At 45.4% G+C, this 13,520-nt stretch overlaps 1 protein-coding gene across 2 annotated transcripts in view; it reads right to left on the bottom strand.

Annotated features, from left to right (window-relative positions):
• Positions 1–831: 831 nt before the first annotated feature.
• SLC39A14 (solute carrier family 39 member 14) overlaps positions 832–13,520 on the bottom strand; it is a 45,827-nt gene continuing 33,138 nt past the window's right edge. The window contains exons 4-9 of one of the 2 annotated variants that reach the window (XM_049631553.1): positions 12,563–12,732; positions 8,278–8,400; positions 7,350–7,538; positions 7,024–7,231; positions 5,798–5,982; positions 832–4,077 (exon numbers count right to left, since the gene is read on the bottom strand). In XM_049631553.1, the coding sequence (XP_049487510.1) occupies positions 3,931–4,077; positions 5,798–5,982; positions 7,024–7,231; positions 7,350–7,538; positions 8,278–8,400; positions 12,563–12,732 (1,022 nt within the window). In that variant the 3' untranslated portion in view covers positions 832–3,930. Of the gene's footprint in view, positions 4,078–5,797; positions 5,983–7,023; positions 7,232–7,349; positions 7,539–8,277; positions 8,401–10,379; positions 10,550–12,562; positions 12,733–13,520 lie in introns of both variants that reach the window. The other variant, XM_049631552.1, reaches the window with a different exon arrangement.

The raw sequence follows: 13,520 nt of genomic DNA, 5'->3' as shown, positions 1-13,520 counted from the left end.
CCACTGACTGGGATATGTACAAGGAGGCACCAATGCCAACCCAGGAAAGCTTTCCACAGGAGGCATACAAGCTGAAGAGTGGAGTGAATGTCATTTTGAAGAACTCTGGCAGATGGCAGCCCCATAGAGTAGCTGGTTAATGCAACTTAGAAGACCAGCATGAGCTACATAATTTTTGAGTTTTAAATAATGGAAGGGTTGAGCAATAGGCATTTGGGATTTTCTAGTGTGGTAATAAGGTCACATCAATTCTTATACCTTACTGCTCATTTTTGTTGTGGAAGAAAAACAACAGCCCTGGCCCTATGACTAAACTGGAGTGAGAACAGGTTTAAACTTTTAGGTCCCATGACAGGATTTTTCCCTGTTAAGACATATAGGAGGTGTGGTCTAAATGAACCAAGCATACTCTATGAGTTTCAAATCGTAGAATTACACATGGGGAAACAGCATTGACAGAAAGTTCTTCTTAGGAAACACAACAGTTCTTCTATCATGCAACAGCAGTCAAGTCATAGGCTCCATAGAAGATAAATTAAAAATTATTTTTTAAGATTTTAAGTAATCTCTACATCCAACATGGGGCTCAGACCTACAACCCCAGATCAAGAGTTGCATACTCTATCGACTGAGCCAGCCAGGTACCCCCGCTAAATCATTTTAAAGTGAGCAGGTTATACCTAAGCTTCCTCCTAAAATCTCCCCTCCAAATGTAAGGCGGGGCAGTAAAACAAAGCTTTAGAAATCAGTGAGACACCATCGCCACCTTGTGTCCCTCAGCCTCCATTACACCCACATTCCTTTAAAAAAATCACACTTGGGATTCAGCAGTATAGAATATAGCTTTATTTATAGAATCTTACAAATAAAACATTTACAGTCCACATAAGTTATTTTCTTTTCTAATTTATCTCATAACACCTGAGTTATTTAAAAAAATACTGTGATGGAACTGCAGAACTGTAAAAGGAAATACGAATAAAAACCTCACCTCTCTTTTGCAAAAATCAGACAGTTTTTAGTCTTTTAAGCAGATTTCCACAATACTACCATCTCTTTGGAAGAGGACTTACCAAAAACAAGTCTTAGGATACCCAAACAGAGATGCATTCTCTTTTAAACCCAGGTGAAGGACCAAACGAGGGAAAGCCCCAAGCTGACACTAGACACAAAAGACACTGAACACCTCAGGGGGCAAGGACAGAAGGCAACCCGCACTCCAGGGCAAGAGTAAGAAGCAGCACAACCCTGCTCCTGGGTCACTGCTCCCGCATGGGACATGTGCTTTCCTTGCTGATGTTAGGAGCTGGTCATCTGGGGAAAGACGCTGAAGAGGACAATGCCGGGGGCAAACAAGACCTCACAACTTGCTACTCCTCAGACTTCTAATATGTACAAATGCTTAAAACAGCAAATCTAGCACTTAAAAGTCAAAAAGGAATCGCCACAAACTTCTACGCCTGAGACAACTCTGCTGCCAATGGCAACATTTGCTCGCTTGTACTAACTTGTACTATCCAAGCGCCTCCACCCCTGAGTTCCAGCCAGCACTGGCCTCTGGGCCAACTACAGTTTAAAGAGAATTTCCCTTTGAGGCAGCGGTCTATAAAAGGAAAGTTCTTAAGTTAATATGGATGTGCACGAAAAGGGAAAGCACCCTACTACTTCGTGTTTTATTTTTTAATTTGTTAAAGATTACATTTTCAAGCTCTTCTCCTAAAACTAGAAACCCACTAACTCTAACTTAGTATTTTACTCCAAGAATAACGGTATTTGTAAGGAATGGCAGATCTACAGGGAATGCTAAAATTATACATTTCATCTATCAATGTGAATCAGGGAAAGAAAAATCTTGTAAAGTCTTAAAGTTTGAGTGTTATTTGCTACTAGCTCCTGAAAGCAATGTCAGACACTGAGGAAAATAAAACAGAAGACAAAGAACCGTTTTAAAACAGTAACAACAATAATAAAAATAATGATAATATAAAAGTTAGATTCCAACATTCAAGGAATTGGTTCTTTGGTAAAATTGGACCATTAATCCTATCAGGAGTCAGTCCTGATATTTACTCTAGAATCTTGAGAAGTCAAGTTTTCCTTCTTATTCTTCAGCCCATTCTCAAATCTATCAAAGTCAACAGCAAGAGGAGACAAACTTACAAAGCATCACCAGCAATTTTCCCACGCATACTCTTTTTCAAGACTATTCCTGGTTTGAGGGCCATTTCCCAAGAAGAAAAAAAAAAACAAAATAGATGCTGCTTTTAATTACTGTATAGTGGAAAGTCTTCCTGTGTAAGAACAGAAAAACTCACAGGTGTTGGCCACGACCAGCACTCGTCAGTCATGCACACAAATCAGTCAGTGAACAAACACAGCCCCTGGGCTGCAACTGTGGGCACCACTAAGAAAGGCTTCTGGAGAGACTGGCTCCCCAAAGTGGCTAAAGAATCTCACATTATCAATATGATAATAATAAATCAATTCACCTAGTGAACCTGGAGATGAGCTCCCCTTGAAGCCAGAGTTCTGAGGAGAGGGCTCCACAGTGCTTGAGGCTGGCCTACAGTCTCTCGGACGAGTCTAAAAATCCATCTTCTGAAGAGGGTTAGAGCAATTAATATTCAGTTCGGTACAGGACCCGCCCTTTCTTGTTCGGGGTGAGGAAGGAAGGGGAACCCAGGCCATGCCGCTAACACGTACTCTCAGCGTCATCAGGAAGCCCCTATTCTGCAAGCATCTGCAGTGCCCCACCCAAGTTCTGGACCTTCCATCTCAGAATTCTATTGCTCATACTTTTATTTATGTAATTAGCAGATCCTAAATTGTGCCCACACCGATTCCATTGCTGATCACCTTTGTCTAAGAAGCCCATAAGCTGCACTCCATAAGTGCACAAGTAAACTTGCCACTTTGCAGCGGAAGTGTTGACCGGGGGAGGGAAATTTGTGCAGTCTCCCCTCTAATACAAGATTGTAAATGTGCTCCAAATGTGCTTCTAGGGAGGCAGCTAAAGTCTCTCAGAAGATGGGAGAGGGGAAGGGGAGGTGGAAATGACAGTGAAACCAATGGATTTCTTGCAGGTCTCCATTCTCCACCTTCCATTCTGTCAGTGTCATTGTGAAAGAAGGGGACGTCCAGGCAATAGAACCCGCACAGCAGCTCACCAGCAGCGAGCCCTAGCTCACCCATACAGCTGTGAAGCGCCAGCTGCAGCCACAAAATCAACATCGCAACCCAGTGGGAACAAGTGACTGCCACAATAGGACACACACTGTCAGTTCTCCTCATCCCCCACCCCCCCACTCAACTTCGGGATGATCCTTGCCTCCTCTTGCCCTACACATGTGTTCTAACTTTCAGGTCTTTTTGAGAAAACAGGCAACTGAACAGACCTTGAAAAAATAGGAGGGATTCTTGTCTCCTATACCTTTTCTGTAAAAACAGGTGAATTTATTCCAAAATGGGACATCTTGAGGTCTAGGACACACATTTAGATTCACAGGCCCTTAAACTACAGATTCACCTCCTGGTATTTCTAACCAAGTCATGAGCACTGGCTATATTTTTGCATTGTAGGGCAAGGATTAAAAAATTTCTCAGTGCTGGTTCAAAGAGAAAGAGGCCAGGGTAACCAGGGAAAAAAGTTAGGCTTGTCTGCTAAGTAAGCTGCATTCAGGTTCCAGGGTCACTCTGAGAAAGGGGGAGGAAAGGCAGAGAGGCACTATCTAGAGACTGGTTACCAGGGCAGCTTATTCCTAGGATTGAGCATGTTTAAAAACAGCTGACATCTGAATGCGGGAATACAGTCCGTGTCACAGTTTTTAATACAATTGCCTCTTCTGAGGTGCGTCGTGGTTGCTGAGTCCTTGGGCCAGGGATTGGGCAGCCAAGGGCCAACTTCCAATCCCAGAGGCTCCTGGCAGGGCCCTACCCAATCTGGATCTGCCCTGAATACATAGTGAGGACCAGCATGATGGTGAAACCAGTCAGGAGGCCCAGGTTCTGGATGACAAAGGGGATCAAGATGCTGCCATTTCTTTCATCCTCCTGGCAGACCTCATTCATCTCAGGGAACTGAGAAAGAGGAGAAAAACAAGAGAGCTGCAGTTTTTCTCAACCTGGTACGTCCAGGACAACTCAGCAAGAGAGAGATAGTATACCGAATCATCGTTATGATACGTATCCTAAAAATATTTGTTAGAATATTAACACAACAATTGCCATATGATTATAACTTAATATGTTATCTACCATTATATAATATACAATTATTATATAGAGACTATGTAGTTAAGATATATGACTATTAGCAGCAATAGCCTTCACAGCGTTGCCCACGGTGGCTACCAGTACTTTTCAACTATTGAGGTAAAACAGTATTATACATGCATGTAGCCCTGGAAAGGTTTAGATGCTGGCTAAAAAATTACTGCTTTGATAAAAATAAATTTTTTTGCTGTGGACTTTAAAAACATTTGAGAAGATCTTTTTGTTACCAAAATGCTGCCGCCACCTCTTTGGGAAATTGAGCACCTGTGGAAGGAACCAGAGCTTGGGGCTGTAACACTCCTAGGACTCAAGGGCCCCGCTGCTGGCCAGTAAGGCAGGGGACAGAGAGCAGACCTTCTCATTCAAGCAATCCAGAAAAATGTTTTAACCGTGGGGGGGTGGGGAGCTCCCCACAAGAGAGGAGAGAATCTAAAATGCTTCCAGGGAGTGAGAATGGGTCATGGTGGTCAGCACTCTTATCACTGCAACAAAAGTATTATTTTCGAGGGACATGGAAAATAATTCATGCAAAATATGACCTCAAAGAACAGGTCATGCCAACAAACAAGAAATCAACCTTGTTATGCAAAATATAATGAATAATGAAATACCAATCAGGTATTTCATTAGCCAACTCAAAGCCACTTAAAGGGGCTACACCAAACATCAGCGGGTACCATTATAATGCATGCTTTCAGGTACCGCTGACACTGGCAACACTCATTAAGAAGTGTTGAGTTGGGTTCAAGCATCTTCTTTAATAACATATGCTGGTAAGTTTTTTTGTCCTTTAAAAGCTAATGTCCTCCAAATGAGTGTGCTTCAATCCTGAGGCAAAGTAATGACATGTTTTTCATCTTATCAAGAAAATAACGGACTATTTTAAGTTTTTATTCTACTCTCATATGCTGGACCACATTTATACACAGCATGAGGTAAGTCAGGTTCTTTACAAATGGTATTTTGATAGATACTGTATTATGTCTGTGCCATATGTGTGCCCACTCTTTTAAGGACAATGTTATATTATATTCATTTGGATAAAATGTGATTTGACAACTGATTTAAATAAAATACTTGCTTCACTTAAAAAAATAAGTAAAATCTAATGTCCTCTTAAAAAGCATTGAACTGGGGCGCCTGGGTGGCTCAGTCGGTTAAGCGGCCGACTTCGGCTCAGGTCATGACCTCGCGGTTTGTGAGTTCGAGCCCCGCGTCGGGCTCTGTGCTGACAGCTCAGAGCCTGGAGCCTGTTTCAGACTTCTGTGTCTCCCTCTCTCTGACCTTCCCCCGTTCATGCTCTGTCTCTCTCTGTTTCAAAAATAAACGTTAAAAAAAAATTTAAAAAAAAAAAAAAAAAAAAGCTTTGAACTATATGCTTTAAATAGGTGACCTGTGTGGTATATGAATGATTCCTCAATTAAGCTATTATGAACAAACTAATTCATGTCCTCTTAGCTGCCTCCCCTCCAAAGAATAACCTAGTGCAATTCTGCCTACATGGCATGAACTATGGAAGACTTACCATATCAGCCAGAGCAATATACAAAAACATTCCTCCAGCCAGTGCAAAGATCCAGTTGGCAGAGAAGTGGCTGCCAGCCAGGATGCCAAAGGCCAGACCCACGTAACAGCAGCAGGCAGAAAGGAAGTTGAAGAAGAGAGCCTGCTGGATACTCATCCCAGCATTCAGCAGGATGACAAAGTCTCCTAAGGAGGGATAACAAGAGGGAACGTGTGTGGAAGAGTTACACCAGGTCACGGACAGAGAGCACAGTGAGGACAGACTGCTTGAACTATACATAACATCTGGGTGAAAATCAAGACGGCCTCAGACCTGAGAGCGCAGGGACAAGTCTAAGGCACCCCTCCTCTTCACCTCTTCCCATCTAGGAGTGGTCTCCATTTGCAAAACTTAGCCGCATACTTTCAGCCTAGAGGCTGAAAATAATGCACAGGATTTTCAACATAGCCAACCAACTAGCAGTTGCTAGCAATTGCTCTTTTGCTTGATGGTGAAGAAGTTTTTTCCTCACAACTATACTGAATGATGTTTTTAGGAAACAAAATGGAGACTGAGAGAAGTTAAGTAATTTGCCCAACGTTACAAGCCAGTAAATTGGCAAAGGTAGAACTTGACCTTGAGTCCCTGAGCCTCCAAAGTCTAGGTCTTTTATACTCTTGCTCTGTTAAAACTAACCCCCTAACTCCAGGTTCATCTACTTCTTCCACCCACCAGACCTCTAACAGACATCTCAGCCTCTGGGAGACTAATAGGATGAGGGGTGCCTGGGTGGCTCAGTCAGTTAAGCGCCCCTCTTCGGCTCAGGTCGTGATCTCATGGTTCATGAGTTCAAGCCCCACGTCAGGCTCTGTGCTGACAGCTCAGACCCTGGAGCCTGCTTTGAATTCTGTGTCTCTCTCTCTGCCCCTTCTTCGCTCACGCTCTGTCTCTCTCAAAAATAAATGAAAAATCTATGAGGTAAGTATTATTATTAACCCCATTATAGAGGTGAGGAAATAGCACAGGATATGGACTGGGAAGGGAAACAAACATCCCAATAAAAATCTTCATCATTTTCAATGATCAATTTTCAATTATGAATTCAACTGGTAAGAATTGGTGGTTAGATTTTACATAGCACAGAGAATGTGTTAAGCAGTTACAACAAGCATTCTGAAGTTGGGGGCGGGGGCAGTGGGACACATGAAGGGTGCTGCAGGGGACGCCAGCAGTGCAGGCACACTCACCTAGCTCATGTGGGAACTCCTCGCACAGGATGGCCACCGAGGTACTGATGCCTTGGAAAACAGACACGGTAAAGGAGGCACCAATAGCCAGGCCATCGATGAAATTGTGGAGGCCGTCGCTCAGGGTGATCATCCAGGCCAGAGTGCCAATATCAGAGTAGCGGACACCTTTCAGCCAGTAACAGGCACTCTGGGAAGCCTGCAGGTCCTACAATAAAGCCCATCCCCACGGCCCCAGTTCAAAGGATGAATGATGGACCTTCAAGGTAGGCCCAAATCATCAAGGCCATTACTGGTTAAAGGCCAACAGCAGATGGCCCACTGACCTGGACAGAGAGTGAGCCCACGATGACCTTCTCGTCCATCATGGGGGCCTTCCCATCCAGCTCACTGCTGCAGTGCTGAGGAATCATATGGTCCAGATCCCCGTTCTGCAGCTTCTCGGTCACCCCCTCCTCCTGGTCCTTCTTGGAAGGAAGCGTCTCAGAGGCATAATGGCTATGTCCATGATGATGCTGGAGGAACCATGGGGAAGGGTCAGCATGACACTCACCAAAACCACAAAGCTTCTTGAGCACTGGTAGGTGCTCCCAGCACTGGGAAGACCTCATTCCCACCATCAGAGAAAACATAAGCAGGCAATGCACACAGAAACCAAGGGAAAGCTGTTATAGAAAGCTGAACTAAGGTGAATGTAAGGGCTTAGTGTAGGACAGAAATCAAAACAGTGACCTCATGGCCATCACTTGGTCCAATGAGGTGGTATTGCTAGTGAGGTTTAGAGCTCCTCCGTTGCACTGGATAATGTTATTCCATTCGGCAACTGATCACTGTGTGCCAGGCACCAAAGATACCTTTTTGGAACTATACCGCAACAATCATTCCTCTGTTCTCTGCGGTGGTACTTTCTATGTAATGACTATGTACCGAGCCCCTCCTTCACCTCCTAGAGTACAAAAGGGTTATTAAAAAAACAATCTAGAATAAAATGAGGGGATACACCACTGCCTAGCAAAAGGCACGCAGGGCCAGATCTGGCTTCTGGTCTGTCCTCAGCCTTTGCTAATACCCTCGTGAGGGGAGATGGGAGATCTATTCCTGAAATCTGTCGGTTATAATCCACTCTTGGGGGAAGAGGGGGGACAGCAGGTAAGCTCACTGCATTGGTGACACCACTACCAAGACATACAGACATTTCTCAGATGGATGCTTTCCCTACAAGCACTTTTCCCTTTACTAACAATTAGGCCTCACCTCATTTTTCTGCTTAAGAAGCATCTTCAAGATCTTCTCTGTGAAAAAGAAAAGATAAAAGCCCCCAAACACCACTGCAGACTTGGAGACATAATAATCTTCCAGAGGGTTGAAACCAAAAGCCTGTGGACCCAGGAAAACAAAATGAGTTTAAGAAAATAAAAAAATCTCCACGGGTCCCCTCTCATCTCTTAACCACTTCCTTGATTCTAGGAAAGGAAAGAGACGCACTCTTTGTGATAGCTCTGCCGCCTTACCCCTTCCTGCCCTTCCAGCAAAATCGAGCCCTTGACTTTCCTTCATGCCATATCACCAGGGCCTGTTAGGGTCTCTCTAGCTCATTTTCTGATGCAAAAGATCAGTCCCCTTTAGAATTATACTCCCAAGAACAGCCTTGGATATGGTTTTCTACTTTTAATTAGGACTCTGTCTTCATTTTTCCTTTGCTACAAGGGCAGAACCTGCCTACAAATTCCATACTTAAGGAGACACTTATGTTTATTTCCATTCCTTATCTAATGTTCCCAGTTGATCTGCCTGTAAACACAAAGAGAGATGGTGTAATTATACTTTCTAAAATGGGAAATCCATTCCCCAGTTAAATAGTAAGAATTGTGGCATCTTCTTGACCGCAGACCTTCCAGTGACCACAAAGCCAAAAAAGCAGACTGTGTCACTGCACATGTCAATTTTGGGGTTTTTGTTTTGGGTTATTTCTGGAAACTTCACTTATCAAGGGGGGCAAAAAAGAATCCATTGGGAAAACCACTGGAGTAGGAATCAGGAGAATCCCACTCTCAGTGATATTCCTGACTTGTGGTGGGGCCTTGGGTAACTGTCCGGTGACTTGCTCCCTCCATTTTCTGACAGGAAGCAAGCCTCTCAAATAAACCAGCCTTCTCACGAATAGGTCAAAGATAAAAGTGACCATAAGCACTGGGAACGCTGGGCTGCTTAAAAGATGTTTCTCCTTTCTGTTTTAAAGGGACAAAATCCATCTCTACTCGCTTGTGTAGTTTTCTAAGAGACATAAAGGTCAAGTTCTAGTATGTCAAGAAACAACACACACAGGCCCAATTTCCAGGAGAGGCAAATCATCTTAAGGAAGAGTGGAGTGAAAACTGTCCATTGACAGTTCTCTGCAGGAAGCCATGAAGAATGGCAGAGTACAAAAGCATGGCTTTAGCAGTTCTGACACCTGGCCTCTAGGATACGTTTTCTTGTTCTCTATTAAATGGGTAAAACCCTACTTCTCTAGACATCAGCTGATCTAAGAAGTCAACTAGGAAAACACAAACCCACATCATGGAAAACATAAGGTACTATCAGAATGTGGCATCGTCTCTGTGCTTCAACTCTGGCTCGGCCCAGGCCTGTCAGACCACCTACAAGGAGACACCTCCTGCATATACTCATTAGCGGGTCCACTGCAGAGATTACACCAAATCAGATGAAGCTTCTCCAAGGCTGCCTGCCAAACATTACAAAGACTAAGCTCCTCCTGTTCTGTGGAGATTTTCCCACTAACCTTGGCAAAGGGGCAAAGGTGCCATCAATGTATGTGAAACCAGGCCATTTTATTTAGATTACCTTTGTCCCAAAAGAACCTACTGCGGAGAACGCATCGTTTTATTGAGATCTAGGGATTCTGTCGGTTTTTCCGTGTGTGTGCCTGCAGCCTCAAATCGGGAGCCATCAAGTGATCTAACTGCACTACACCTTTTCACCCAGCAGTCAGAGAGCATGAACCAGGCACCAGGCACTTTACAAATACTAACTCATGTAGCCCTCGCAATGCCAACGTGGGATCAGTCCTATCATTTCCCCCATTTTGCATATGAGGAAACAGAAGCACAGAGAAGTTCAATGACTTGCCCAAGGTCACAGAACTTGTAGAAGGGTAGAGCTGGGATTCCTACCCAGCTCCCAAACCTATGCTATGCTGCCTCCTAACTCATGAGTCAATCTCAACTTCACTTTCCACAAGGAAGGGACCTCCTTCCTGTGCCTTGTATAGAAGTGGAGGGTGCTCCCGCTGTGCCCCGCAGTCCCCCCCCAGAGACTGGCATGCTCCTGTGTGAGAAAGCCCTGGCTTGCCATACCTCGGGGATGAGCTGGAAGAGGGCGTTGGAGTAGAGGGTTCCAATCGCCAGAGCTATGAAGTAGAGCAGCAGCCTCTTGTAAAAAGTCTTCTTCATGAAGGGCACCACGCTGGCCCCCATGAGGGAGCAGAGGGAGATGACGGTCACACAGAGGAGACCGTATCCCCACACTGCCGTTGGGGGAGAGCCAGCCCCACCCAGGACAGGGAGAAGGGCAAACGCCCCATTTCACAGCGACCACCATTTAGGGAAAACATGGGGTGGAAAGGACGGGGAGGCAACGAGGAAGGTTTTGGTGGATATTAACAAGGAAACAAAAAAGGAAAAATCAGAGAGACAAGTAGGGAGGGAGAGAGAAATAGAAAATTTGTTAGTGATTCAAGTCTGATGAAATTTCCTTCAATCAGTTCAGAAGAAATGAAGAGGAATTCAAGGTGGCCTTGGAACCCGTGGCTCCCACCCCAGCTGCTGCCTTTGGTGGCCCAAGTGACACCTGGAGGTGCACCTGCCAGCTGGTGTGGCTGCAGGGCGGGGCACTGCCTCCTCACACAGCTGAGGTGTGCTCAGGCCTATCCACAGGCTGCCCATGGCAGACTTTGGACTCAGAGGGCTCTCTTCAATAGGAAACAAGATCAAGGAGACAAAGAGATCTCATTGTGCTGGCTGCCATGTTTGCTTTTCACATGTGGCTTATACCATATAGGCACACGCACTTCCACCTGGACTTGGTCTGGTTTTGCAAGATAAAACAAAGTCAGACGTGCAGGGCAGATGGATGGAGAACCAGTAAAACCCAATGCCCGTATAACTTAGTTTCTTAACCTTCTCAGGTTTGTTTGTCTCAAGTCTGTTTCCATTTGCTCTGAGAGAACTCCAGCATGGAGGACAGAGTTCCAAGATCACCTTGTCACAAAAAATATCTCCTCTATCATTTCCCAGTGTCACACACTCCAGGTAGGACAAAACTGAGCCAGGATGAGGCACTCCCCTGGGAGCCCCAGGGGCGGAGCATGTACAATTATTGTTTTCCATTTAATAAGCAACAAGGCATTTCATTTTGAATCTTTAAAAAATTAATAAATTCAGTTTCTGGAGCTGAAAAAAAATAAAATAAAAGCCCAAGATGAGGTCTCCCCTTGAAGCACTTATTAGATTCATGTGGAGTTTTGAGATAACATGGAGATGGTTACTCTTAAACCAGATTTCTTCTCTCACTTAGAAGGAACAGGCAAGGCCTGGGCTTTGCGTCTGGCATCTATTCTGGTGAGAGTCTTTTGATTGGCAAAGGCTGGGCAGCCAGTGACATGGGCTCTTTATGAAAGGCAGCTGCCACCAATCCCCAAGGGGGTCCCCACACAATCACCCCTACTGCATGTGCACAGCCCTGCCTGAGCTGACAGAGTGGGCAGACTATCAACTTGGGTCTTTTTTTTTTTTTTTTTTTTTTTTTTAGCTCCTCAGTGGTCACAATTAAAAAGCAAAATTAACAAATATTTCAAACAGTCAAGTAAGGGCACCAGGAAGTCAGTCCTATCCCAGGAAAAAGTCAAGATGCAAGGTATGAAGGCCTGAGTGCCCCTTTCGTTTATCTTGGAATTTTAATTTGTTTTCGTTAAATAGTTTTTGTTCTGTTTGGCTCTCTATGCTACGAATTATGGCCTACTTGGGGTGGGGCGGAAGGATCCCTCACTTTTTAGGCCAATTCTATTGACCAGTTGGTAACCTCTTTTCCTTCCACCTCATTCCAGATGGGTGATCCCTTGGTGGCCACACCTGAACACTGTCAGGGCCTCTACTTAAGGCACGTACAGAGTACCAGGACTTGGACAGTGACCACCAGCTGCAGTGTTCCTTCTGAGCCCTGCAAACGGGGCAGTGGAGAGGCAGGGACTGGGAAAGGGAGGCTGAGAGATCTCCAACAGGGAGGGCACATGCGGAGAGCCTTGCATCTGACATCACCTGAAGAGGCCACAGGCCAACCTGGGTGCCCCAGGAGGGAGAGAAGTCCCTTGAGATCCAGAGTCAGAAGTCATTTGTGTTCCCTGATATGAGGGAGAAGTGAATGTTCCAGGTGGCAGTTGTCAGGAGCCTCGGAACACAGGGTGGGGGCAGGGCCATTAGGTAGGGGCTCAGCTGCAGGGCCCCCAGGGAAAGAGGACGCGCAAGTTTCTGTTCTACTGCACCTCTGGGATGAGCTGGAAGAGCGCGTTAGAGAGCAGCGTTCCAATGGACAGGGCGATGAAGTAAGTGAGCACACGGCTGAAAAATGCTTTCTCCGTGCACGGCAGGACGAGGACTCCCAGCAGAGAGGCCAGGTTAATCAGTGAAACACTGAGGAAGCCAAAGCCCCACACTGTGGAGGAACAAGAACAGACGAGGGCCTCCATTACTGAGGGTGGGGGTGCTCTTGCTGCCTGGGGTGGCCCATTCTCAATTCAGCTACCATCAGGGCAGACAGAGAGCACCAACCCGTCAGTACATTAACAGTTGAGTCCATCTCTTGCTGGGTGCTGTGGAGAAGCCTGAAAATAACCCAGCAAAGTCGCTATCCAAAGAAGCTTACCTTTTAGATGGAGAAGCAAGTGAAAACAGTAAAGTCCAAAAAACCATAGGAGTGAAATGATGATAGCAGGAAACAACAAAGGCAGCATATGCTAGGTACCAAGGGGTGGGCAGCGCACATCAGTGCGACAGGGTTTCAGAAGGGCAACCCAGGCCCGCAGGAGTCACAGACACTCACAGACCATGGTGAGTCCACTGTGGCTGGAGCAGAGGTACTGGGCAGGGTGGGGGAAAGGATAAAGTGGGCTGGGGGCAGCTAAACTGAAAACAAAACAAAACAAAAACAAACAAACAAACAAAAAAAAAACCCAAGGCCATTAGTCCCTTGTAGTTTAATAAAAACAAAAATGAAAAAATAGCCAAAAAAACCCCACCAGGCTGGTCCAAAATCCCAACACTGAACATTGAGCAGCCGGTCTGACAACATGCTGGAGCAGTCTTGGGAATGCAGAAGGTATCAGTGTAATCATTACTCTGATTCACTCCCCTAGTGGTGATGAGCTGGTCACTTGTGAGACCTTCCGTGAGTGGCACCATCTATCAGCCCAGGGATCCACGTGACATGAGCACGGCCCCAGG

The sequence above is a fragment of the Panthera uncia genome, chromosome B1, assembly GCF_023721935.1.
Source record: "Panthera uncia isolate 11264 chromosome B1, Puncia_PCG_1.0, whole genome shotgun sequence".
Lineage (NCBI taxonomy): Eukaryota > Metazoa > Chordata > Mammalia > Carnivora > Felidae > Panthera > Panthera uncia.
The sequence above is the reverse complement of the archived record's forward strand: the minus strand, read 5'-3'. Positions and strand labels throughout refer to the sequence as shown.